The sequence below is a fragment of the Leptinotarsa decemlineata genome, unplaced genomic scaffold (assembly GCF_025532065.1).
Source record: "Leptinotarsa decemlineata unplaced genomic scaffold, Ldec_3_MD MMD2_tig00004307_RagTag_RagTag, whole genome shotgun sequence".
In the NCBI taxonomy this organism is placed as follows: domain Eukaryota; kingdom Metazoa; phylum Arthropoda; class Insecta; order Coleoptera; family Chrysomelidae; genus Leptinotarsa; species Leptinotarsa decemlineata.
This window is the reverse complement of record NW_027412606.1, coordinates 16042900-16070094: the sequence shown is the minus strand read 5'-3', so window position 1 is coordinate 16070094 and position 27195 is coordinate 16042900. Positions and strand designations below refer to the sequence as shown.

The 27195-nt window shown below is 34.3% G+C and overlaps 2 protein-coding genes across 4 annotated transcripts in view; one reads left to right on the top strand and one right to left on the bottom strand.

Annotated features, from left to right (window-relative positions):
* The first annotated feature begins 136 nt into the window (after positions 1 to 136).
* SRPK (SR splicing factor protein kinase) lies at positions 137 to 2697 on the top strand. The gene has a single exon (XM_023170904.2). The coding sequence runs from the start codon at positions 292 to 294 to the stop codon at positions 1987 to 1989; it is 1698 nt and encodes a 565-aa protein (XP_023026672.1). The 5' UTR covers positions 137 to 291; the 3' UTR covers positions 1990 to 2697.
* Positions 2698 to 17227: 14530 nt separating this feature from the next.
* The window catches only part of LOC111513163 (RAB11-binding protein RELCH homolog), a 62416-nt gene continuing 52448 nt past the window's right edge, over positions 17228 to 27195 (bottom strand). For all 3 annotated transcript variants that reach the window (XM_074179075.1, XM_074179073.1, XM_074179074.1), the window contains 3 exons: positions 19839 to 20041; positions 19623 to 19785; positions 17228 to 18595 (listed from right to left, as the gene is read on the bottom strand). In XM_074179075.1, the coding sequence (XP_074035176.1) occupies positions 18355 to 18595; positions 19623 to 19785; positions 19839 to 20041 (607 nt within the window). In that variant the 3' untranslated portion in view covers positions 17228 to 18354. The remainder of the gene's footprint in view (positions 18596 to 19622; positions 19786 to 19838; positions 20042 to 27195) is intronic.

The window sequence follows — 27195 nt, the reverse complement described above, 5'->3', positions numbered from 1 at the left end:
TGACAGATTCACAGTTTCAAATGTGAATTTTGTAATAATTCAGACGATAAATTGAAAGTGTATCTTCGGTAATTTTATTTCGATACGGAACGGAGCCTAAAAGACATAAAGAGAGAGACAGAAACGGAAAGTACTGTGTCTGTGTCGCTCGCTCGAGAGATTTTATTTTTCAAGTTAAAAAACGAAGAACGGAGGCGGCCATAGTTTAACAAAAGTGTTTTCTCGGAAATGAAGGGCATTTGACATATTCACATCGTTTCACAGTGGTGATTGTTCAGGAAAGTTATACAAATGAGCGCTAAATTGGACGTAAACAGACGTGTCTTAGCTATCCAAGCTAAAAAGAAGAGACACAAGCCTGGTAAGAAGAAGGGAAAAAACGAAATGAATGGTCATGGTGGAGAGAATCGACATAATACCAAGAGTGAACCATCCCACAGCTCTAGTAATGAAACCATTGAAGATCCAGACGATCCCTACACGAGTGAAGAGGAAGAACAAGAAGACAGTACGGATTATCGCAAAGGAGGTTATCATCCTGTCAAAATTGGCGACCTGTTTCTCATGCGATACCATGTAACGAGGAAACTAGGTTGGGGTCATTTTTCTACAGTATGGTTGTGTTGGGATCTTGAAGATAAGAGGTTTGTTGCATTGAAAATAGTCAAGTCAGCTGATCACTTCACAGAAACTGCCCTGGATGAGATAAAAATTTTGAAATCTGTAAGAGAATCTGATCCTTCAGATCCCAAAAGAAATAAAACTGTACAATTATTGAATGACTTTAAAATAAGTGGGATAAATGGTGTCCATGTCTGCATGGTGTTTGAAGTCCTTGGCCACCATCTGTTGAAATTGATTATTAAATCAAATTATAGAGGGATTCCTTTGGCTAATGTTCGTACAATAATGAGGCAAGTGTTGGAAGGTCTAGATTACTTACACACTAAATGCAAAATTATACACACCGATATCAAACCAGAAAATGTTTTGATTTGTGTTACTGAAGAAGCTATCCGTCGATTAGCCTGTGAAGCAGCAGAGATGCACCAGCTAGGTTTGAAATTGCCCACTTCTCTTGTTAGTACTGCTCCTATAACAGAAGCTCAGCAAGTAAAAATGAGCAAAAATAAAAAGAAAAAGCTAAAGAAAAAAGCAAAACGACAAAATGAATTACTAAAACGACAAATGGAACAGATTATTGAACTTGAGGAACAAAAAAAAGTTAAAGAAAATGGTGATGTAAATGACTTGAATGTCAATGGTGATACAGATTGTAATGGTACTTCACCGAGCCCGGAAACCACACCAGAATTAGAAGAGAAACTATCCAATGGTTGTGTTGAAGAACTAGGAGCTGGAGAAGCTCCTATATGTGAGCAAGCAGGAGATGAGCCAATCATGCATATGTGTGAAGATGATTCCCCTTTGAACTCTAGAAGCGAGAGCAAAAAATTAGATCTTGATCCTGCCTTTGTTGAATGTGATTTTGACGTAAAAATTGCTGATTTAGGCAATGCGTGCTGGGTGGACAAACATTTCACAGAAGATATTCAAACTAGACAGTACAGATCTCTGGAAGTACTGCTGGGTGCTGGGTACAATACATCTGCTGACATTTGGAGTACTGCGTGCATGGCGTTCGAGCTAGCTACTGGAGATTACCTATTCGAACCTCATTCTGGTGAGGATTATTGTCGAGATGAGGATCACCTAGCCCACATTATTGAGCTACTGGGAAATATACCAAGGAAAATTGCCCAAAGTGGTAAAAACTCTAAACTGTTTTTCAATAAGAAGAACGAACTACGTCATATTACTGGCTTGAAGCCTTGGGGTCTAGAGGAGGTGCTCACAGAAAAGTATGATTGGGCAAGAGAAGATGCTATAGATTTTGCCACGTTTCTGAGACCCATGCTAGATTTTGATCCCGATAGACGTGCTACTGCTTCCGACTGCTTAAAACATCCATGGCTGAATAAAAAGTGAGCTTAAGCTCTATATAGGTGACTGATTTCATTTTATTGCTTGTTTGACATTATAGTGCATTTAAGTACAGTTCGAAATTATTCATACTTGATGCATTATGTCCAATTTATTATTTATTTTATCCGGTTCAACAGGGCCTTCATTTGATGTACATAGGTTTGTAATAGAAAAATTGTGATGTATGTGTTTTATAGACAATATTAATGTCCTCCTTGGCTACTTTTTCTGTCTGGTGAACAGTTTTGTTTTGCCTCAAATGAGTTTTATCTGTAAAATAAATCTGCTGGTCCTGTATATGTAACTCTCAATCTTTATTTTTTCAAATTGAACAAATGTTCTGTATTAATAATGGTGTATTATACATGGGTTGTTGATATGTTTCTGTTCTGTATCAGCGTTTCTGTTTACTTCATTTTGAATATTTATATCAGCTGTGTAAATCCAAGTAATGGCTTTGAATGGAAAAATCTATGCAATGATATTTCATCAACTTGTTTGAGATATCATTTAGACAATTGATAGGCACCTATAATAAGTTGTGGCCAAGGAGAAATTGTAGATCAGTCTACCCTAATAATCTTAGAATCAAGGTAACATATGTTATCGATTTCCATACTAGTGAAGCACCAATATTTGTATTGATACCATATTGACTACATATACAATGTACATTGAATCTCTAAATTCTAAGTATATGATGAATTCCTATTAAGTGTTTCATTTGTTAGATATTTCAGATTTTTTCTTTGAAAATAATGTTAACATTTTTCAAAAGAATTGTTTAAAAAAACATTGCTTGAATGAAAAATTTTAATGTACCTACAAACTTTTAGCTATGATATGAACAGAATTTTATGGTAATAAAATTTCTAGAATACATGTAAATTTCAACTTTTGATGTCCTAAGTTCTCACATGCCAAACATTTCAATGTAGGCCAGTTTTGGAAAAGGATGGTTAAAGGTATCATATAGGTGATGAGGGCAATTGATCAACTGCATTTTAAAAGCTAATTTCTCGCAAAAGGAATTTCTGAGTCAACATAATAATTTAAAGTTGTTGTACCAAAAACAGTAATACAATGGAGAACTTGTTTTTAAAAATCAGAAAATTTTTTTGGGAATGAGAAGTTTTGGCTTTCCACTTCTCCATCTTTATAGAAAAATTTGAGAACCTTTCAAAGACAAGAAGAAAGCAGTTAATTTTAAAATAAACTCTACAAAGATGTATACATCATGCAAACAAGCAACTTTCAGCCACAAACTGAGAGAAAAGTCCCCTTGAAACAAACGACTACTTTCATATGAACATTGAATTACATGAAAAAATAAATACAGGGTGCTTTGTTCAATCTCTCAATCGGCCGATGTGTAAGTCGTTGGTTCAAGCCGCAGCCTGAACGATAGATTTTCACCTGCTATCGTCCAACCCGTGTTAGGTTGGTTGTGATTCTAAAAAGTTCTATAGCTTTTTTTTCAAATATCGAAAATTCATGATGTTTTGTGATTGCTATTCCTACATTGAAGTTTATGTTTATCTCTAATGAAATTCAAGTCGTCATCACTGTGGTTATGGTTATACATTCAATGTCGGTGGCATTAAAAGTAATCTAATCATTTTCATAGATTGTTTTAGTCAGGTCACCTTTCACTCTCCACGATCGATCAAAACATTCACTCCTTAAAAACTATAGTATCATTAGTTTGTCAAAAAATTGAAGTCATCATAATAAGTATTGCTTAATTCATAAATATAAAGAAAAGTACAGTACGGGGAAAATATTGAAAAACGCTTAAAGAATAGTTATTTAAATTGATAATTTATTTTCAAATATGAAATGATAGCTTTTGGTTGGTTTTTAATATACAAACGTTTCAACTGCGGCAGTCGTCTTCAGTGGCGTGGTCGAAGTACTCTTCTTGACGTATCGACTGAAAAGTTTTAAATCAAAATCAAATGATTTCAATGTTTTACGATTTTTTTGAGGACCGCTCACAATAGTCTAAATTTCACAACATAATTCCATTGCATTTTAAAGAATACATTTTTTGTCTAATCTTCTACCTTTGCCGAGATAGCAATAGCCGAGAGCACTAGCATTACTAATCATAACTGTTGATTTGTAATAAATGTATCGTATGCTATGCATAAAATGACCAAATGAAAACTGTCTATTTCTCTGAGTAGGTAAGAACTCACTTTTCAATAATGAAATTCATGGAAATTTATACCAAATAACACTTTTTGGAAAATTTAGTATCTGTTCAAAAACTGGTTAGATAGTGTAAAATAAAGACCATATAATAATATTTATTCACAATATTTCTCAGAACACCTGGTATTACATAGATTTTACTTCTATAAGGTTCTGTAAAAATAGTCTAAGAGTTTCAAGAATCCATTTTCACCATTTTTTCATGACATTACTTTGATTAGACTCCTTATCAACGGAGCATAAAATTACCTGCTTTTCATCTTGTAGCTTCATGCTGTGTGATATCAGTAGGAACAGTTTTGATGGCTGTATTTTCTTTTTCTTTCAATTATTTTCTATTTTGTAGAAATGTATTCCTTGACCCGAGCTTTGCAACTGTGTAACTTGTTAACTTCAGAAAAGTATATCTATCTAAAAGTTGAGTACTGTATTTAAGTGACATCATCGCATCAACTAATTTTTAGGACAAGCAGGCTCAATAAAAAAATGGTAGTATGTTTTTATTGAGAGATCAGGAAGAACTCGAATGGTATTTTCAGCTAGACTGCAAAAAAATCGTTCAATCATTGTCCTGTTACCTCTACTAGTTTAATTACATTTATAGGGTTCCAGAAAGATTTGGAGGTACTATTGAAATTTAAACTTTTCATTTGCTTTTTTTTTCGTTTTTAACTGGCCCTGAATGTTACCATATAGTATGGATTTCGTGACACATCTGCTGCGAATTTTGCAGCCAAGTGTACCTATCATCAAACCATGTTAATTCAAAGTTATTTTCTGTGAGTACATACTTCCTTAGAGGAAGTGATATTTTGATTTTACAAGAATAATTTTGAGAATATCTGAGGAATATAACTCACAACCAAACTGTTTAGTGTCTAGAAAACTCCAATTTTTGAAACTTTCTAGGCCTTTTTTGGTAACACGTTTCTGTTCATATTTCTGAAGCCCCACTGATGATAACAAATTGCCCTTTTTTATGGTCAGAATGACATGGGTCAAGGATACCAGTGTTATCTGAATTTTCAGGTAGGTTAGATATTAGGTTTTTTATCTATGTATGTGGATGACTGTGCAGGTATTCATGTGAAGTTGGAAATTAAATGTTGAAACGCATAAAATCTATATACAAATGTACCAGAAATGATATTTTTATATTGCTTTCAAATTCCTGGTATAGAAGAGCATCAAGGTTAGAAAAAAAGACGTCCCCTGTATATGATACGTAGAGACATACTAATAGATTTATAGAAAGGCCACAGAATTCAAAGTAGAGTTCGATTTGAATTATTTTTACAATACTGCAAAAGTAAGCAATAGCAGCAGTGGGAGGATAAATTCACATTTTTATTTTTTTCATAACCATGTAAACATACAATATCATAATTAGAATTATCGAAATGTTTAAAATATGTTTTTTACGTTAACCAGCTATCGCACCCCTACGAATGACAACCCTCAGAAGTCGAAACTTGTGCGAGCTAAGGACTAAAGAGGTCTTACCTTTTAACGTGTTATACCTAACACGGTCAAACACTGTATGTTTACTAGTAAATGAAATATACTCAGATTGTAATTGGGTAAGATGAGAGAGTTTAATTTCTTTAACTCACGAACTAACCCTGCATTGTTAAGTTTGATATCAAATGAAAAAAGCTCCATTTGCATATGCTGCGATGTAAACAATTCAGCTGGTCGCTATTTTCTCAGCAATGGTCTAATAGTCTCGTATAATGTATTGAAACTTAGAAAAACAGGATGATGCATTTTGTGATTCAAGTTTATTCAAAAAAGTTCTCCATACATAAATTTGCGAATAGAATATTTTTCAGAGTCTCTGGTAGACATACAACTATAGTTTATTGGTGCTATTGAACATCGAGTTCAACACAAGTCAAAAATCAAATTGAAATAGCTAAGCTCAAATACATTTGAAAGTTATATATTTGAAAAAATGTATCTTATAAAAGTATTATATTTTATGTCTTCACGCGAGGTTTTACTTCAGCTTTTGTCGCGGTATTAGCTGGGTTAGTTGTTGTTTTTCCGTCGGGTTTCTGCCACATGTACTTACAAAGTCGTAGGTTCATATGAGAGCCAAGGGTAAGGTGTTTTCACCTGAACCTGAGTATGTCATATGCATCTCTCTGGAATATGTTCATCATTAAAATTAATATACAGTTAAAATACGAGTGTAATTAAAGTTATTAACATTAGTAAGTCAGTATTTTAAGAATTAGGTAATATAAGTAAGTCAAGATTTTAAAAATTAACATTGAAAAACGAAACACATTTTAAAAGTTGCTAAACAAAAATATATTTTTGAAAGTTGAGAAACTCTTTGTTCTGTGAGAAAACGTTTGAGTTTAATGCTAAATGACATGTTACACATATTACAGGTATCTCGTTTAAGCTCACAGATACATTTGAATTTATTATATAATTTAACTCCTATGTAGTCAGACGAGTTCTGGTAGATTTGTAATCGTGAGTAACTCTGGTGTAGACTTCCTTTCATTCGTGTGTCATGCGAGTGCAAATCTTCATTTTTCTTGAACCTATTGTCATTTTCTTCAATATATGTAATTATTTGAACTATATATAAGCTTTTGAATAGGTCTTTACATGTTGACAGTGGATGGGCATTGAACATAGCTCTTAATATTTTTTTCTGTGCTCTGGATGCCTTAACAGCATGTGGCGAGGAACCCCAGAATACTAATCCATATTGTAGAACTCTCTGAACAAGTCCACAATATAGTAATTTAAGCACATTAAAAAAAACAGTCTTTGAGCTGCCTTATGTGCTTAGTCTGGAGCATACAGTTTTTATATGGGCCTCCCATGTTAATTTTTGATCGAGTGTGACACCCAGAAATTTCATTGTTTCTGTAGCTTCAATTGATTTTCCATTAATATGTAGGTAAATATTTTGGTCAGGTGTAATATTCCTTAGTAAAAACCGCATAAAATATATTTTTGTCACATTCATTTGCAGACCATTCTGAGCGCAATATTCATAAAGCTCACTAGAGGCTCCATTACTATTCACAATTAATTGTTCAATGTCGGTGTTTGACATCAGAATATTTGTAACACCAACATACAGTAAGATTGGCTCAGGATAATTGCAGCATTTTTTATGTCTGACATGAATATTATTAAGAACAAGGTTCCCAATATTGAGCCTTGGGATACTCCTAGGTTAGAATCTCTTGTTTGCGATTTTAAGTTGTCATACACTGTTATTTGTGTACACTAAGAAATATAACACTTCGCCCAGTCAAGAGGCACTCCACGCACAACGACAGCTTCTAATTTAAGCAAAAATAGATCTCGGTCGATCGTGTCAAACGCACGTCGTAAAAAAGACATTGTACATTTTCTTTATTAATCTGTTTAAAATCTGTTTTTCCGTTAACCAGCTGTCGCACCCCTACGAACGACAACCCTCAGAAGTCGAAACTTGTGTGATCTAAGGATTAACGAGGTCTTACCTTTTAACGTGTGATTCCTAACACGGGTTGGACGGTAGCAAGTGAAGATCGATCGTTCAGACTAGGGCTTGAACCACCGACCAACACGGCAGTCAATTCGAGTGAGTGAACAAAGCACCCACGCCAAACCGCTTGGCTACCGACTGACCAATTAATAATAATAATAATAATAATCTTTGTAAGGCATAAAACAAGTCAAAAGAAATTTGAACATAGATTAGGCAAACAATACATGTACTTTAAAATGCTATAAGGAGCAAAGAGAGTTCACTACGAAGATAAGAACTCGTCCATTGTATAATACGAGTTATCCAGTAAGTATGTTTTCAGCGTTTTTCTGAATCTGAAGTAAGATACCTCCTGATCGATTTTTGTCAATAGGTAGTTGTAAACCCTAATTCCATTGGAAATAGGGCCATACAGGCATATATTTAAAAAGAAGTTTGCATGATTCTCTCTGATTTTTATTTAACATTGCACGTATGCATTTTTTTGTACTAGGAATAGTTTTTGTGCTGAAGACGACATGTCCCATAACAAAATTCCATATGATAGTCGGGATTGTATTTCCGCAAAATAATAATTTCTCAGAACATTTATATTAATTACTCTCTGAAGACATCTGATCTGGTAAAGCTTACTGTTAAATTTTTTTATTGTTTCACTTATGTGAGATTCCCAATCAGGTGTATCACTCATAGTTACACCTAGAAATTTAACGGTGTAGCTCTTCTCTAGAGTCGTTTTCCCTAAATGAATCTCTATATTTTCAGCCGTTCTCTGTGGTAAATAATAAACTGTGTCTTGCTAGCATTGATATAAAGACTATCAATGAAGAACCATAGAATTATTTTTTCCATCAGATCATTGCAAGCTTGTCGATTGAGATCGTGAGATTTTTGTGATACTAATGGAGAGATCATTAGCGTACAACGTTAAATGAAAATGTGAGTGGTATTTTACAATGTCTACTATGTAGATTGAAAATAGAGCTGGAGCAAGAACACTCCCCTGAAGAACTCCAACTTCCACAGATGTAAGATGAGAATGGTGAATTGTGTTTTGACCGCTATTTATTGCTGATATCTATTTTTAAGATTCGAACCAGTTAAAAGCAGATCCCCTGATACCATAAGACCAAAGCTTGTCTTTGATTTTTATATTGGATGATTTGGGTTTCTTATTATTTTTCAATTTATTGGTAACTGCCCAGGAGGTTTTATTTTTATTTTCATATATTTGAATTAATTGGTTATAATGATTCATTTTACAAGTTTCCACAAGATTATGGTGTTTTCATTTTTGTATTTGATATTGACCTTTCAAAATAGGGTAATTCTTCTGAAGAATATACAGATCTTTTAACTGTACACTCAACCTTTTGATTTCATCGGTGATCCACGATTTTGGGACATTTTTGAGGGTTTTTTCTTCATTGGAAATGTCCTAAAGAAATGACTTTGTGATGTATTCGAGAATTTTTCATATTTTTCATTGCATGATAGTGCATCATATGTATCGCGCCAAGATTTGTAAAATTTGGGCAGAGTATTTTATTTTTATTGCAATAGTCTATGAAACATTTGACCTCTTCAATATGTTTACAGCATAACTTATGTGAGTTGATTTTAAAAATTATTGTACTATGATTAGAGAAGTGGTTTTCCATAACATATGTTCATGCTTCAGCGTTAGTAAAAATATTGTCAATTTTTGTACTAGAACTTGATGATATTCTTGTATCCTGATAAACAATACTATGAAGGCCGTATCATGCAAATATATCAAGTAGTTCCTCTCGTTTATGTGATAAGATGTTGAAATCTATATTTAAATCACCTAAGACCCATAAAAGTGATTTTATGCTAAATATTTAGTCTAACATTTCCTGAAGTTTCTGGCAGAATAAATGGAAGTTTCCTGTTGGTGATCTATAAATTGTAACGTAACTATTTTATGAGTTTCAAATACACATCCACAACATTCAAAAACTTTTTCATTACTTAGGTTGTTAATATTTAAAGGAGTTGTCACAAGTTCTTGTTTTGCCCACAGGGCAGTACCACCGCCCTTGTGCATACCGCGACAGTATGCACTCGCAAGGTTATATTCATCAATTGAAAAATTACTTACTTCAAAGTCCTTTAACCATGTTTCTGTTAGTGACAAAAACATTGGTTACTGGACAGAAAGCTCTACTTCGAGCAAACTCTGCTTGCTTCTTATACTTTGCATATTTGCATATGAAATGAAATTTACATTCGTTTCGTTACTATCGTCAATATTTTTGCTTTTGCTATCTATAAAAAATGTATGCTATTCCTTTGAGCATCCATATACTGCTTATAGCGCCTGAAGTCAAATCTCCTGAAACCTACTCCTCTGGGCCAAAATTCTGGTGTATATATTTTTTCTTTGTGGGAGAAGTCAAACCCAACCATGAAACATTTCAGTTGGTTTGAATCTGTTTGCAGCTCTTGAACTGTGACATCACTATTTTCTTCCCCTTCTGGTTCCTCCGGGTGAAGCTTTTTCGATATGAACTTTTTTATTTGGGTGTCGTTTACGTTTCTGGTTACTCTGTATAGATATAACCATACTTTCGGATTTGCCCCTGTAAAGTCGGTTTTATCTTCACTGATACCAATATATTCAGTTGGATTTCCTGATTTTCTATTTATGTTGTTATGGCGTCGACTGTTTCCACTCTTAGGGCGTACACATTTTTTTCCATCATCACCGTCACGGCCAGCGATACCATTAGTTTCCCCTTGATAGATGATTTCATTCATCAAACTCACTTGTTCTAGTTCGATCTTACTAAGCATACCTATTAGTTCAGGTTTTTGTGGTAAATCATGTTTGTTTACAATTCCTTGGACAGCTGGAGATTCCTTACTGTGTAAAAAACTTGCAGGTGTATGAGTTCTTTTTACACTTTGACTGGATTTTGTTTGGTTCATTTTTCGTTGGTGGCTTATCGGTTGTGTTTTTATAATCCTTGAGTTTTTCTTCTAGGAAGTGTGCATTTTGTTTCAATAGATTGTTATTTTCAAATAATAAATTATACTTATCTTCTTTCTCTTTAAGCACGGCTCTTAACATATGGTTTTCCATTTCCAGGTTTTCACATTTGTTGAGTTTGTCCTTTTTTGCGTCACTTACTGGGTATTGTTTTTTATCTAGCCCATAGCACTGATGGAATACATTTCCACAAGCAATGCAAATTATAGATTTACTTGGCTTTGTTTGGCAACATTTATGCGCCTTTTCACCGAAAATTTCATCTTTTAGTTGGATGATTTCTTCAAGCTCGTCGTCAGAAGACGTCATCTTGTGTATTTGTTATTGAGTACTTTATACAAAAATCTCATATCATGAGCAGCAGTTGTGGTGGATTTTTTTTCTCTAAAACCATGTTGTATTCCAAGTAATTTGTTAATTGCTGATCCACTATCTTTACTTTCTTCAATAATTTTCCAACTTTCACTCATGACATTATCTGAATTCAAGATTCTTTCAATATTTAACTTTTTTGAGTTCTGTGTTTTTGACCCTCACAAGGATTATTTCCAAAACGTCTCATTTGCAATCTTCTGGCGATATCTAGAGTTTAGAACTAGACTGATTCACTCGAAATCTGTTTCTTAATTTATAGGGGTCGTTGCTACCATTAAGCTAGGTTGCTCCCACTACCTGTGTTGACCCGATTGCCTGTCTTGTCCCGCCTGCTATTGTCGTTATACCTGAATTATCACATGCTAAGTTTTGCTTTGTGGAGTCTGTTTCATTTTGATGAGTGATAAGATGGATCTCCACGTTGTTGATAATCATTGCGCGTCATCCCTCTTGTTCATACTACTAGGTCGTTATTCAATTTCACTGCTAATTTGTGTTCATATTTGCGTATGTTAATTCGTCTGTTGGTTTGGCTGATGTAGATCTTGTCACGATCTTGACACGGTACTTCATAAATTCAGAGGGACTCCACAGGTATCTGATCCTTTGGATAACGGAGCATGGACCTTATTGTACATTCTGGTACAAATGATGTTGCTATGTTTTGTTGGCGGAGAATTCTGCTGATTTTGTCGTTGTTCCTTTAATATATGGTAGTATGGTTGTTAATTTTCTCTGAGTAGTCATTATATCAACTCTTGTTGTCTGCTAGCCTCCTTGAACGTGTAATTAGTGTTTTTGCCACCGAGTGGCCTAAGCCCACCGCTGTTTTTCAGCTCTATTGGGGGCTGCAATATAAAAAAGATTGAATTATCATTATCTAGAACGTGATGTTTTATAGTACAAGAATATTGTTTTGAATTTTTACAATTACTTTTATATAACCGTTTTATCTTTTACTATGTTCCACATATATTCATTATGCCCTTTTTTACATCACAGTCCTCGAAAAAGCTAATAAACATTAGCGAAAGCTCAGGCAGCTATAGTCTATTTCAAAAGAGTGTAGAGTAATAAATCATGAAGTGTCATAAAATTTGCCTGAATTTCGTTGTCGTCCATGGGCGTAGGCAAATCTTAGGATTATTAAACTTAATAATTAAAGTAAATTAAAAATTACAGACATAGATAATAATAAAAGGCCATTTTTGGGAAGTAATTTGGTCTAAAACTAAGTACCTACATGTATTTAGGTAAGTAAAATTTCTTAAAAAAAGATTAAGATTAATTTTAGTGGTTCTTGTAAACTTATTTAATATGCAATTTGGGTTCATATACTTGAGCATGATTTCTCAAAAAAGGGTTAACACTTAGTTCCGAGGTGCCATGTCATTATAATAATCCCTTTTTGACCCTGCCCACCAATCATGCAATACCTATTAAACCCAGGTAATTAAGAAAAAGGGTTTAAATATATTGTAATGGTGTCTTAAACATTCGAGTTATAATAGTAATTGTTACTACACCAATTAAACGTACAGTGATATTGTGATATAGAAATAGTGAAAAAGTTATAAAATGGGGACATTTACTCCAAAGAAAAGAAGTGTAAAAAATTCTCCGCTATCTGTTTGCGAAAAAGTTATAATTTTAAATGTATATGATTGCATAAAACACGATCACCCTAGTTTGTCTGTGCAAGAAAGTGTTGAGCGATGTGCCCGAATGACTGGAATTGGACAGTCCACGATTTTTAAATTATTGCGAGAAAGAAAGATATCAGGTCAGGTAAGTCCATGCAAGAGAAAATCAGGAAGACCAATAAAAATCTTAGATGAAGACACCAAATGTGACATTCGAAGAAAAGTTCATTCGTTTTATTTTAAAAAGGAAATACCCACTCTTGAAAAAATATTTATCGAGATAAGCCAAGATAACGATATTCCTTTGATATCCAGAAAACTTTTATGGAAAACTTTAAAAAGTATGAATTTTGCCTGGGAAAAGCACAATCGAAAGGCACTATTACTGGAAAGTGATGAAATTGTTTGCTGGAGACGAAAATATCTGACAACTATAAAGCAGTACCGCAGAGAGCAAAAGAAAATTTTTTATCTTGATGAGACGTGGATAAACGAAGGTTATATAGTCAAAAAAATGTGGCAAGATAAAAATATAACAAGTTCTCGCCAAGCTTTCATAGAAGGCCTTTCGACGGGTATTAAAGTGCCTTCGGGAAAAGGGAAGAGGCTTATAATTGCTCACATTGGAAGCGAAGACGGATTTTTAAAAGAAGGTTTGTTAAGCTTTGAGTCGTGCCGAACGGGAGATTATCATGAGGACATGAATTCGGATGTCTTCGAAGACTACTTCGGGGAAATGTTAAAATTTCTTTCAGCTGATTCGGTCGTGGTTATGGATAATGCAAGCTACCATTCAAGGCGCTTAGAGAAGGTACCAACTTCAGCTTGGAGAAAGCAAGAAATTATCAACTGGCTGTCAAATAAAGGTATTCAGTTTGAGACGAATTCAGTAAAGAAGGAACTACTAGCCATAGTAAAACAACATAAATCTCGCTTCATGAAATATGCCGTAGAAGATGTAGCAGAAAAGTATAAAGTAACTGTGCTGCGCCTACCGCCATATCATTGCGAATTAAATCCTATAGAACTTATATGGGCACAAGTTAAAGGATATGTTGCAAGGCACAATACCACATTTAAAATGAAAGATGTCAAGGTATTGTTTGATCAAGCCATTATGGAAATCACATCAGAAAACTGGCAAAAAACAATCCAGCATGTTTTAAAAGAGGAAGATAAAATGTGGGAACTGGACAACTTGGTCGATCAGGTGGTTGACCCTATAATTATAACACCAGGGGATGATGACAGTTCTTCGGATGAAGACTATACTGATGTAGAATAATTTAATTGAATTGTAAATATACTGTAGCGGGATAAGCAATCTGGACAGAGACCAGTGTATCAGTGACAGTGACACTTTTGCTTAGGTTAGGGATTAGAATTAAGGGTAGTCTGAATAATTATTTTCTCGGAAGGTTCTCGAAAATTGTACCTAGTAATCTCTAGAACATTCAATTAGGGTATAAATAGAGTGTTGTTAAACGTTAAGGGAAGTTCACAGTTTTAGTATTGTTCAAGTGTCAAATTGTAATAACGTATCCAGTAAAGTTCTTGTCGTTTTTGTAATAAATTGATTTAAAGTCCCCACAAGTGTTTCAATACGTAAAGTTCGTTCATGTGTGTTTGTGAGTATTTCCCGATTTCGGTTCGTATATATTTTATTGTTACATTTTATATTTTTTTAATAACACTGTTCTGCTGTATTAAATTTTTATTTCCTTTAATATAATTTTTATGAATGCATATTCTTTTGGCAATTATCCCACTAGCGCGCCTCTGGCTCAGTATTTATCCGTCGATAACAATGGACAAATCCCTTAAAACAGGGTGATACCTACCTGCTCTTTATGAAACGACATAATTTTGCAATGCGGACTAGGGAAGTGACAGAATTTATTGACGGATCACCCTGTAGCGCTTTTGAATACTTAATGAGATTTTATTACTCTACACTCTTTTGAAATAGACTATAAAAAGAGAATTACTTTTTTTGAAAGACCCGAAAAACCATTCATCAACATGAGTTCCCGCCCGTTCACGGACATAGAGGAATCCTTGTTACAGAAAAGTTTCAACTTCGCAATTGCGCCAATATCTGTGTCCGCATTGGAGATAATAATGCATTGGAATCCACTAGTTCCTCAGACTGAAGCAGAAGAATTCAGATGGAACATCAGAGAACAGCTGGATCGAGAACCAATTTCAACATCTAACATCAGCGATAGAAAACGAAGACCTCTGAATGGCCTACGAAGAGATAACACCATCAAGATCCTACCTGCAGATAAGGGAAACGCTACTGTTGTGATGGATACTGATCTCTACGAACAGAAGATCGAAGATGCTCTTCAGAAGGAGCGATAGAAGAAGATTCTATGGGACCTTACTGCATCAATTGAAAGAAAGTTGTACCAGACCAAGTCTATTTTACGGAAAAAAGAGACCATCGCTAATACCGCACCACAGTAAGCCCCTCACTTGTATGGAATACAAGTGAGGGGCAATCCACAAAAAGTGTGTTCCGCTCAGACCGATCATAAGTTCCAGAGATTTAGCTACTCAGAATGTGTCCAGATTTTAACTTCTAATTATACAACCACTACAAGAAAAAACTCTATCTTTTGTGAAGAATTCCACATGAAAAGCCTTTACACTAACATTTCTGTAGAAGAAGCACTTCAAATCATACATAGAAAATTATCCGAAGACGAGAACCTGGAAGATAGAACGAATTTTCATGCAGAAGTAATCATGGAATTACTAGGATGCTGTGGTGTACGGAACTGCTATTTCCAACTGAAGGACGAATTTTTTACGCAAGATGAGGGACGGCCAATGAATCGCCACTTTCAAAAGTTATAGCCAATATATATATATGGAGTGGTTTGAAACTCTGGCCATTGAAGAAGCCCACAAGAAGTTCCGAGTCTGGTTGAGATACGTTGACAACACCTTCATAGTATGGAAACATGGGAATAAGAACTAGACACCTTTCTAAAGCACATCAACAGCGTAAAACCTCCATCACCTTCACAATGGAGAAGGAAGTCCACAACTTATTGCCATTCTTAGAGGTTTTGGTGAAGAGAACTGACACTAAGTGGGAAACATCTATATACCGAAAACCCACTCAACACGGGACAGTATCTAAACCACGAATCCAACCACCATCAATCTACCAAAAGAAGAATCATCAAGACTCTAGCTGATCGTGCCATCGGGCTATGTAATACGAAAATAGGTCTCGAAAAGGAACTAGGCATCATCAAAAAAGATCTTCAACGGAATAGTTACTCCAAAGTGATGGTGGAACAGGCCACCAAACGCGGACTGCGATTCCAAGAATTGCATTTATCAGATATCCTGTGAGTGCGGAAAATCATATATCGGCGAAACTGAGAGGCCATTGAAAGTCCGCATTGTCGACCACAAGAGAAACTCACAGCGATGAGAAACTAGCAAATCGGAAATAGCAAAGCATGTTTGGACTCATCCTCATAACATCAAATTGTCTCAAGCTATCATTCACAAGGAGGAACACTGGTTCAAGAGGAAGTTCAAAGCTGCATATATGTTGTCCAACGACGCGTTCAGCCAAGCTAGCGTAGAGATAGGCGACATATGGAAAACTGTAATCAAGCGGGAAAACGGTCAACTCCTGCTAAACCGGTGAAGCAGAGAGAGGGAAGAGAGGATATGTGAAAGCGTTCGAATAACCATCAAATAGTCATCTCTCGGATGAACAGTCCAGTTATCACCCGAAGACGATTGTTGATACTAACATACAAAACGCCGTGAATCTTTTTTTTTATTCATTTTTTTCTTTTAACTGTTTACTTTTTTGCTTATTTTTATTTATTTTTACTCTATGGTAATTTTTATCTTGATTATTTTATTGGTTTTATTGTAATTTCATTTCACGTCTTATTGCTTAATATAATTGATGTTTTCTGTTTTTCATTTTGATTTTATTTGTTCTTTCATAGATTCAAATCATATTAGGCAATGAAAGTCCTAACTGGTAAAATTCACCATGAAACACTGCCAACCACTTTCAAAGATAGATAGATAGATAGATAATTTTATTAATCTCCATAAATCATTTACTTGACATGAGATAAATCCTATGGTAGTCATAAAAATAAGATAAAATATAATAGTTTGAATAGTCAGGTATTTACACATAAAACATTAAATAATTACACATACAAATATAAATCGAAACATGGATGCCAACTATTTACAAAACTTGTTGACAATATAAAATAAAATGTACATATAAAACAAATTAAAAGTGTGGAAAATTTGTCTATCGGTCATTGGATGTAGTTCTAGTATTCAACTCAATGTATTCAGTTAGTGAATAAAAGGAGTGATGGAGCAAAAAATTATTTAGGTCGGATTTGAAAATTATTGAAACAAAAGTAACTTTGAGTAATTCAATCAAATATTATTTTCAGAGAGGGGGCTAATAATACACCATTATATGAAACATATTTATTGATTTTGCCTTAGCTGAAAATATAGTTAAGTACAATAAAATCTTTCAGTTACAAATATATTACTTTACTGGAAAACGTAAGTTTAAGAATATCACAACCAATGTGCACTTAATATACAGTTAGGGTTTAAATATTTTTTCATATAAAGGCACAGTAATGTATTATTTCATTATGCTCATGTAACAAAAATAACAAGAAAATCTTTGTATAATAACTATTAATTCTAGATTAAGCTATCAAAGGGAGTATTGAAGAAGAATTACAAAATACCCATTAGGGTATTACTTTGGAAATAAAGTTGAGTAATTCATTTTTATATTTATTATTATAGTAATAATAGTTAAATGAAACATATAAACTGAGAATATTCACAATGTAGAATGAGAGTAATTTGAATTAAGTTTCTTGCTGTAAAAAAGTTTCCAACATTTAAATTCAAAAATTCATTTGATTTTCGACTTCTGAATAATAGTTCTTGTAGAGAATATTGCAATGATGCTTGCTTCACAGAGATAACAATTTATTTTTGTCTTTAGAGAGCACAAAAGTTTTTTTTTTCAATTTGATTCTTATGGCGGAATGATTATCGTCTTTCACTATTGGGGTGATTGATTTGAAATAGATTTGCTCACATGAGTTCCATTTTATCTATAATTCTCACATTTCTAGAATCTATTTATTCCAGCCTGCAAATACTGCATTATATTCAAAATGGAAATTTGAATTAAGAAACAAATAGTGTTTCAGAGATTCGTTTTCTTTGCATAGTCCAATTCAGTCCAATGACAACTAAATAAATAATTATTTCAATTCCTTATAATCCAAAACACTTTTCTGTATTTAATATAATTTGGAATAGGTAGTAGTACTAAATAACCCTGTTGATATTGAAAAAGTCTTGAAAAATATTATGAAATGAGTAAAAATGACCGAACTAATGTACTGAGTGTGTACATCTAATAATAAACATAAATTCTGATAATTCAGAATTCTTCAAGTTCTCTAATACATTTTATCTTATAATAACATTTTGATATATCATTAAATTATTTGAATTTTTTTTTTCGTATTTTTTTACAGATCTCACCAAAAAATTGAAAAATAATACTACTTTTTTCTAAAGATTCCTTGTAGATTTGGTAATGTGGTAGCCTTTGGAATTGGTTTGTTGAATATTTTACTGACCCTCTGCCTTACATCTTCAACGCTGTGGTTAACGTTTTGATTCATTTTCGGACTACATTCTGTGGGTAAGTTGACTCTATTCTCGCATTCTTTCATCATGGACACTATAGTTTCCCAGTGAACATTCAGAACTTGATTTTCCAAAATAACAGCTTCTAAGTGCCTGAAAAGATTTTCCTGTTTTCAGATAGATTTTCAACATTCAAAACTGGAATAATGCTTGATAAAACCAATGCTTTTTATAATTCAATCGACGGTTCCTTCTACATGTGTAGAAATATCAGACTTTTAGTTCACCCAGATAAGTTACTGCACAAATTCATTATATTTTTCACGAACAGAAATGTTTGTATTAAAGAAGACGAAGAGTTTTACAGATATTTATTTTAACGTTTCGGAGGCCAAAATTTGCCTCTATCTTCAGAATTGAAAATAGTATCTTTCATTCTCAAGTTGTTTTTTTTTTCAACTGACAGGTGTTGTAAATTATCCCTTGACTGTGACTTGGCCAAGATCGCCCTCAACCCTATTTGAATTCTCGATCCTTCTAGGTGTCGTCCCGCTTCTAGAATATTTCTATCGGCTTATGAAGATTTCCGTCGTGATATACAAGCACTACCAACAGGCAGAGGAGGCTAATCTAGTTGAAAAAGCGACATGAAGTGAGCTAATAAGGCGATATACAGTTGAGTTCAGTTAGAGATTTTGTGTTGTATTGACAGTGTAGCAGTGAAATAAAGTGGAGTTTAATTGTACAGCGTCTTCAATTATCGTCGAAACCACGGAGAAAACGTTACATTTGGTGTCGGAAGTGAAATAATTGATTGAAAATTTTCTGTTTCATGGTGAAAACATGATTACGACGGGATGGAAGAACTCGAAAAAATGTTCGAAACTTTGCAAGCGGGCCTGGCGGAGAATGAAGAATGAAGGAAGAACGATTACGCCGAAATGAAGAAGAATTTTCAAGAATAATTCACTTAATTTTCAATTAAATGACTTAATTTTTGACTTGAAAGGTAAAATTAACCCATTAAAAAAGCTTTTCACACACAAGAACAAAAATACTGTCTCTCAACACGCGTTTCACTAACCAAGTTAGCATAAACACAAAATGAATTCAAATTTATTTCTGGTGTGGGAAAAGTGTTTTCAACAGATTGATCAATCTTTAATGTTTGTAAACCCACCTTAATCCAGATAATAATACGTTGGTAGTACTTGGCTCATTCAGAGGACTATAAATTATATTTTTGTAAGCTTCCACAAGAGCCAGTGCCATATCTATTTTTCTTGTCTGGTTCTTCATTTGAGACATGTATGAAGAATATGAAGATAACTGAGGAAAAATGACTAAAAAGAATTATCTTTGAATTAAAATCATCATAAATCTAATTAATTCTTACCATCGTATCGGAAAGGTAGAGAACAGTTTATTGCAATGGTTCCTAAAGTGACTATGAGCTGCCTTAACAAAGCATGATTTTCTTTTAAATTAGGATCCGAAATAAAGCTTTGTAACTGCATGTAAACTTTGTCATGGATATCTGCAATTGAACAGTCAGAAATGAGAGTTCCTAAAGCTGGAATTGCTGCCGTTCGAACCAACCTTAAAAAAAAAGGATTATCTCTCATCAAATCATTTTATATAATGGAAGTCCGAACTCTGAAATTCATCATGAAACCTTGTCAATCACTTTCAAACATTTGTGAACTGGAATTAGGTATGTTCACAATAATAATGAGAAATTTAAGTAAATAGAACAGAAAGTATGATTGTGTAGAGGTTAATGCCGGAGGGAAGAGAGAGAGAGAGAGAGAGGTTAATGCTAGACGGAGGAGAGAGAGAGAGAGAGAGAGGCGAAGTCGAAACAGGAGAGCATAAGATAGCAGAAGGTAATTCAAATGTATTTGGTGAATTAATGAATAATAACACAATAATAAACAATTCATATATTTACAAAATGAGCGTCTTTCGGAAGAAATCCAAAAACAGGTCAACTTTAATTTTTGACGGCCCATCTCATGATATTCATATGAAAGACGTTTCGTCACCGGTGTTGGCGTGATGACGTAATCGACAATTTTTTTAAATGCAAACAGGGGTCATGTGGCACCTCATTCAAAAGGTCTACTAATCATCTATTCAACGGTATAACCATGCCAATATTCATTTATACAAGATGAACCAAAACATGTTATTTATTGAAGTACAATAAAATTATAATAAATGTTCAAATTGATGACCTTCAGCTATGATGCAATGTGAAAGCCGGGCACTGAATTCATTTCTAACGTTTCCGAGAACTTCGGGGGTTATTTGTGCAATCTCCGCTCTGATGCGTTCCTTCAACTCTTCTAAATCATTTGGTCGATTTTGGTAAACTTTACTCTTCAAGTATCCCCATAAAAAAAGTCTAACGGGGTCAAATCCGGAGACCTTGGTGGCCATTCGATCGGCCCTCTTCCCCTATCCACTTTCCTCGGAAAACAGTATCCAGGTAGGTTCGTACATCAACGGCGTAGTGTGGGGGCGCCCCATCCTGCTGGAACCACAAATCATTTCTATTTGGAAATAGCTGATTCAGTTGTGGCATCAGATAATCTTGAAGAAAGTGTAGATACCGAGCACCAGTTACGCTTTCCTCAAAAAAGTATGGTCCTATTATCTGGTTGTTCAAAATTCCGGCCCAAACATTCACTTTTTGTGGATATTGTGTGCTATGCTCCTCCATCCAATGTGGATTTTCTCTTGCCCAGTATCGATAAGTCTGACGGTTCACGTGACCGTTGAGCATAAAAGTAGCTTCATCTGAAAATATTATATTTTGTATGAAACTCCGATCTCTGTGCGAGCGCTCCATCATGACTTCGCAAAATTCGACTCTTCTGTCAAAGTCATCTTCTAACAGTTCTTGGACCAGCTGAACTTTATACGGATGCCACTTTTCCGGTGGAAAATTTCTAGGACATTTTCGGATAGATTTGCTTACACTCAACGACTTTGAAAAAGCTTACATACCGATCAAGGAACTGAATTTAACAACAATAAGACTCAAAATTCCATCATAAAAAATGGTATCAATTATTATTGCACATACAACACTAACAAATTTGACAGCTGAACTTGTCTATTAGAAATCTGAAATATAAATTCTAATAATATTTTCGTCTGAATGAGGTCAAACCGACAAATCTAACGAAAGATAGTCTGTCTACCAAAATTTAATGTTGGTTACACTATCAAAATAATGATTAAAACTACATATTTGCATTCAGCAGTTGTTGTTTTTCAAAGAAGAATTGTAGAAAACCCTAAATCCAGACATTTACCTAAAAAAGAACATAGACAAAAAGGTGTCAAGATGTACTTTAAATGGGTGGAGTTGGATAGAAAATATAATAGTTGCATACAGAGCACAGATGAAACACATTTTTCGAAAAAGTTCACTGGAAAGAGTTGAAGCTATAAATTGAAACCAGCTTCAGCTTTCGGTATCACTAAGTCAACATGAGTTATGAAGCTAATAGTTTCAGTGAAAGTGGTATGTCTAACTAAAATCAAGAAAATGATGTAATTTTGAAAAATTAAGAATTGGTTTCCAAGTCTGAATACCACTTCTTGCTACAAATTTCATTATCACTTAGAGGTTTATGAAATAGTAGTTGTATCACCTCCAGCCAAATCATCCAGTGTGGTTAGACCTGGGACAACCCTTCAAGCCTAACAAAACATCGTTCAGCATATTCAAATTGGTAATGTTGATCAAACTACTCACACAAAAAAGACTGATTTTTCTGACGAGGATCTTCCGACTCATCCAGATGAATATGATCCGAAGGTACAGTGGCAAATAGTATGTGACGATACCAAGTTTTACCGATACATGTCATTGAATTCTGTCTATGTGAAAAAGTTAATCGATTACTTGAAGTTTACAAAAATCTATTGACTTTTCAAGTAGCCGTATTGGAAAATTTTAATTTTTATGCTGATTATTGTGGTATAATATATGGCGTTGAAAAATTTTTCGAAGAAAAATCTAATAACACTTTGAAAAAGATAGAATTACTAGAAAGATTTTTGTGTTATACCAAACGAAACTTAATTTTGTAATGCTCTGGAAGCTCACTATAATAGTATCAAAGTTATAAATTACTTGCGTGAATAAAGAAAAAATGTTAATATTTTTCATAAATTATACTTATGAAAAATACACCAAAAAATCATCAAAGTCGAAAGAAGGGTGACGCTTGTCTTGTGTTATTGATTCATACTCATGCTTATCAACAATTGAAATTTAGTTTTGTCAACATTACTGCTTGTAGTGTATGTGACAGCTACATGAAATTCTTTTCTTTATAACTACAAGACTGATTCCCTTTGACTGTGGAACGACTGATGATATATTACCTCGTATGTGGAAGCTGCATGACAGCTATGTCAATTTATTTTAGTGACAAGGAATAAAAAATTGTTAATGTGCCTCGGAAGATGAATTAGAAGCAGAGATGGATTCATGTGACACATATGCGAAAAGTAAGTAAAATATCCAGTAGGCAGTCCGGGAAAACAGATATGAGAAAATTTAAATTACCTACCATAGAATTTAAGAAATTCAATGGGGATATATAAGAGATTAACTTTCCTTCTGGGGGCAATTTAGAAAAATTCATGATGATTCTGAGATAGATACTGCTGATAAATTTCAATACTTGTTTCAAGCCACAGTTCCAAATAGTAGGGCTAGAGAATTAGTAGAAAGTTTTCCTCCCAATGCTGATAATTATCAAAATGTCATTGATAGCTTGAAATTTCGTTTCGTCAGAGAGGATCTTCAGATTGAAGTATATGTTCGAGAACTTTTGAAACTCGTTTTGAATAATGCCATGTCGGTGAAGAAACTAGGTCTCACTAATCTATATGATAGAATCGAGACACAATTGCGGTCACTCAAGACTCTAGGAGTCACCAGTGAAAATTGTGCTGCAATGCTGTTTCCTTTGATAGAATCGTGTTTGCCGGAGGATTTCTGAGGGTATGGCAGAGTTCTATCAGCTTTTATAGGAAATATTCAAGTTCTAGTTCTTCTTTGACGTCTGAACAAACTTCGGATTAGATTAGAAAAACTTATGTTGTTTTTAAAATCCAAGGTAGAAAATGAGGAATTTCTCTTGCCGCTCAAGGTTTTGGTTTACACGCTACTGATAAATGTTCCAAACAAGGTAAACCAAAATTATCTTATTCGGATCTAAAGCGGCAGTCCAATATACCATCAGCGACTGGTTTAATGAACTGCGAAACTGTCAAATGTATTTTTTGTCAAGGAACGCATGAGAGTCACAGTTGTTTCAAGGCACAAAAATATACACTTGAACAAAAAAGAAATGTATTGATCGAGAAAAATGCTAGTCTTAAATGTATGAAAACTGGGCATTCTTCGAAAAAGTGTCGAAGCCGTCTCAGATGTTTGATTTGTAGCAAATCACATGTTGTTTTGATGTGTCCGGAATTAAAATCAAATAAACTCATTTTCGATCAGGAACACGAGAATCAAGACGAAGGAAAATGTGAAATGATACCTATGAATCACGTTTCGACAAATTACATAGGGACTCACGTATTTTTGCAGACATTACGGGACAAAATCACAAATGATAAAAAATTTAGAGATGTTTACTTAATCATAGATACATGGTCTTAAAGGTCATATATTCTCAAGTCTACTGCAGAGTCGATGGGTTTTGAACCAAAACGGATGGAAAAAATCATTCATTCGTTATTTGGAGGTTCAAATACCTCTGCGCAAGTACATCATTGTTATAATGAGTCATAATTATTGCTGTACACTTGAAGTACTCAATCAGCATATTATATGCGATGGGATTTCTCCTGTGTTCATAGGACCTTGGATGGACGAGCTCAAGTCTTTAGACTTTAGACCAGAATACTGTCCTAAAAATATTATTCAAGAAACCTAAAATTTTCTCAACAGAAAAATTGTATCAAGAAAATGGATTAATGAATACCCGTAGTTTATATATTTATAACTGTCTCCTATGGATGCATTCAAATAAACATAACTTTACTTTCACTAAAATATATAACAATGAAATACAAAGGCAAACCAGATCGGTGGAAAATCTATTCATCAGCATCCCAAAGTTCAATAAAACTCATACACAAAGATGTATTTTTTATTTTGGTGCTAAATTTTTCAATGCGTTACCCATGGAAATCAAGGTTATAGAAAAACCACATCTGTTCAAAAAAGCGGTAAAAAATTGTATACGTGAAAACCCAAATATATTTTGCATTATCTGATCTCCCCACTCAATTCATAAGAAAGACTCCAGTCTCTATTTCCCTCACTCTCTCTCTCTCTCAACTCCATTTCTTTATGTAATTTTATTATTTTTCTCTATTTTCTTACTTTTTTTTTCTTTTTTTAACATCTCAGTGAATAAGTATTAGTTTATTATTGTACTTAGTTGTACACCATCTATATTAAAAGTGATTTTACATGTATTATTTAGGTACTATTAATTTCTCGCTCGGCGAATCATAACTAGTGTGTAGTCCACTTCGAGGTGGGTTGACAAAGCAGCACAAGCATATCACATGCTTAGGTAATGTCGCCCCACTCGAAATGGAAATTTATTGTTTACAAATATTGTACTATATAATTGCACTGTACCCAATCTGAATTTATACATTATTTTAATATAACAATATAATATAATATAATATAATATAATATAATTCAAATATATGATATTCGTGACTCTGATCCGATCGAATTACTTATCGGGGCAAATGTAGCTGGGAAATTATACACTGGTCGAAAACATGATTTGCAGTGCGGATTAGTGGTAGTCGAAACTTTACTAGGATGGACGCTGATGGGTAAACTTCCATATCACAGAAATAATATTGACAAAATAGCAAATTCTTTGACTTCCCTTCTAGTCAACGACCTGTATTTGACAAATTTATGGGTGCTTGACATTTTGGGCATAGATGACCCTGTAGAAAGGAGATCAAGGGAAGAGATGGAAATGGCTGCTAAGGATTTATTCATGCAGACTACCTCAAAGAATGAGGGTAGATACGAAGTGAGATTACTGTGGTTGGATGGACACCCACCTCTATCTGACAATCTTCCATTGGCTAGGAAAAGACTTGATATGACCTTGAAAAAATTTAATAATAATAAACTTTTCCAGTCATATGACTGCATTTTTAAGGAATAGTTGCAGGAGGGGATTATAGAGGAGGTTAAGTATTCTGATGGAAAAAAATCAAGTCCATTACTTACCTCCTAAAGGAAAATAGCGCTACAACTAAAATCCGACCGGTATTTGATGCATTAGCACACGAGCAAGGCCGACACTCGCTCAATCAATGCATCGAAAAGGGTTCAAATCTTATAAAACGTATACCTTCCATTTTAATGAAATTTCGTGAGGAGAAATTTGCTGTAATTTCGGACATACGTAAAGCATTTCTCCAAATCAGTGTTCACGAAGCCGATCGTGATTTCTCAAAATTTATATGGTTCGACCGAAATGGACAGGAAATAGTTTATTGTCATCGTAGGGTGGTATTCGGTGTAACATTCAGTCCATTTTTGCTCGGAGCAACCCTTGAATATCATCTCAGTACAACTCTCGAAAAATATTCAAATTCCGCGACTTTGTACAGCAGGGAAACAGTTGAACGGTTAGCAAGTAGCTTTTATGTTGACAACTGTGCAACCAGCCTTTCAGATGATGAATCTGTACGAACATTCATCCGAGAAGCCAGCATGATTATGGCTGAGGGGAAGTTTGAGTTGCGAAGGTGGGAGTTTACACGAACTGAGGGTGACGACTCTGAGATTCCATTACTTGGATTGATTTGTAATCCATTATTAGATACCCTGAATATTAATGGATACCATGATATTAATTCGAAAGACCAAGTTGTTACCAAGAGGGTAATTCTTTCTATGACCCAGAAAGTTTTTGATCCGATTGGATTCACTTCTCCAGCAATTTAGTTTGCTAAGCTGTTACTACAGTCGTTTTGGAAAACAACAACTCCGCTGGGATGAACCCGTAGATGATGAATCCAAAAACTCCTTTATGAGGTGGATATTGGAAATACCGTATTCGAAAAATATAAAAATTCCTAGATGGATACAGTTCAATACCACAAAACCTGAAAGTTGCAGTTTGCATATCAGCAGAGATGCTTACGCTACAGTTATTTTCTTGAGAGTCGAGAATAACAGCATCTCAGTTCATTTATTGGCAGCCAAATCCACAGTCAAACCGTTGAAAGAAATTTCTATTCCACGTTTGGAGCTATTGGCTGCAAATATTGGTGCAAAATTATATGACAGGGTGTGGAAAAATTTCCATGAATATATCAAAAGTTATGATTGGAGTGGCTCATCCACTGTTATTTCATGGATTCAACGAAGTGAACCTTGGTCAACATTTGTTGGAAATCGAGTGCAAGAGATTCGTCGATTGACTGATATTGAATTTTGGCGCCATGTCCCAGGTGCATTGAATCCAGCAGATCTTTCTTTATGAGTCAAAATGGTGGGAGGGACCCACATGATTGTATGGACTTTCAACATCTTGGCCACATGAACAAATCGTAAACGATGAGGAGGAAATCATTAGAGAAAGAAAGAAATCCCCGATTATGACTATGCTCAACCATAATTCGGATGAATGGCACTTCGGATATTTTTCAAAATATCACAAAAC

Bases quoted from the DNA above. Each gene is read 5' to 3' on its own strand.
- SRPK (XM_023170904.2), top strand. From the start codon at position 292: ATGAGCGCTAAATTGGACGTAAACAGACGTGTCTTAGCTATCCAAGCT.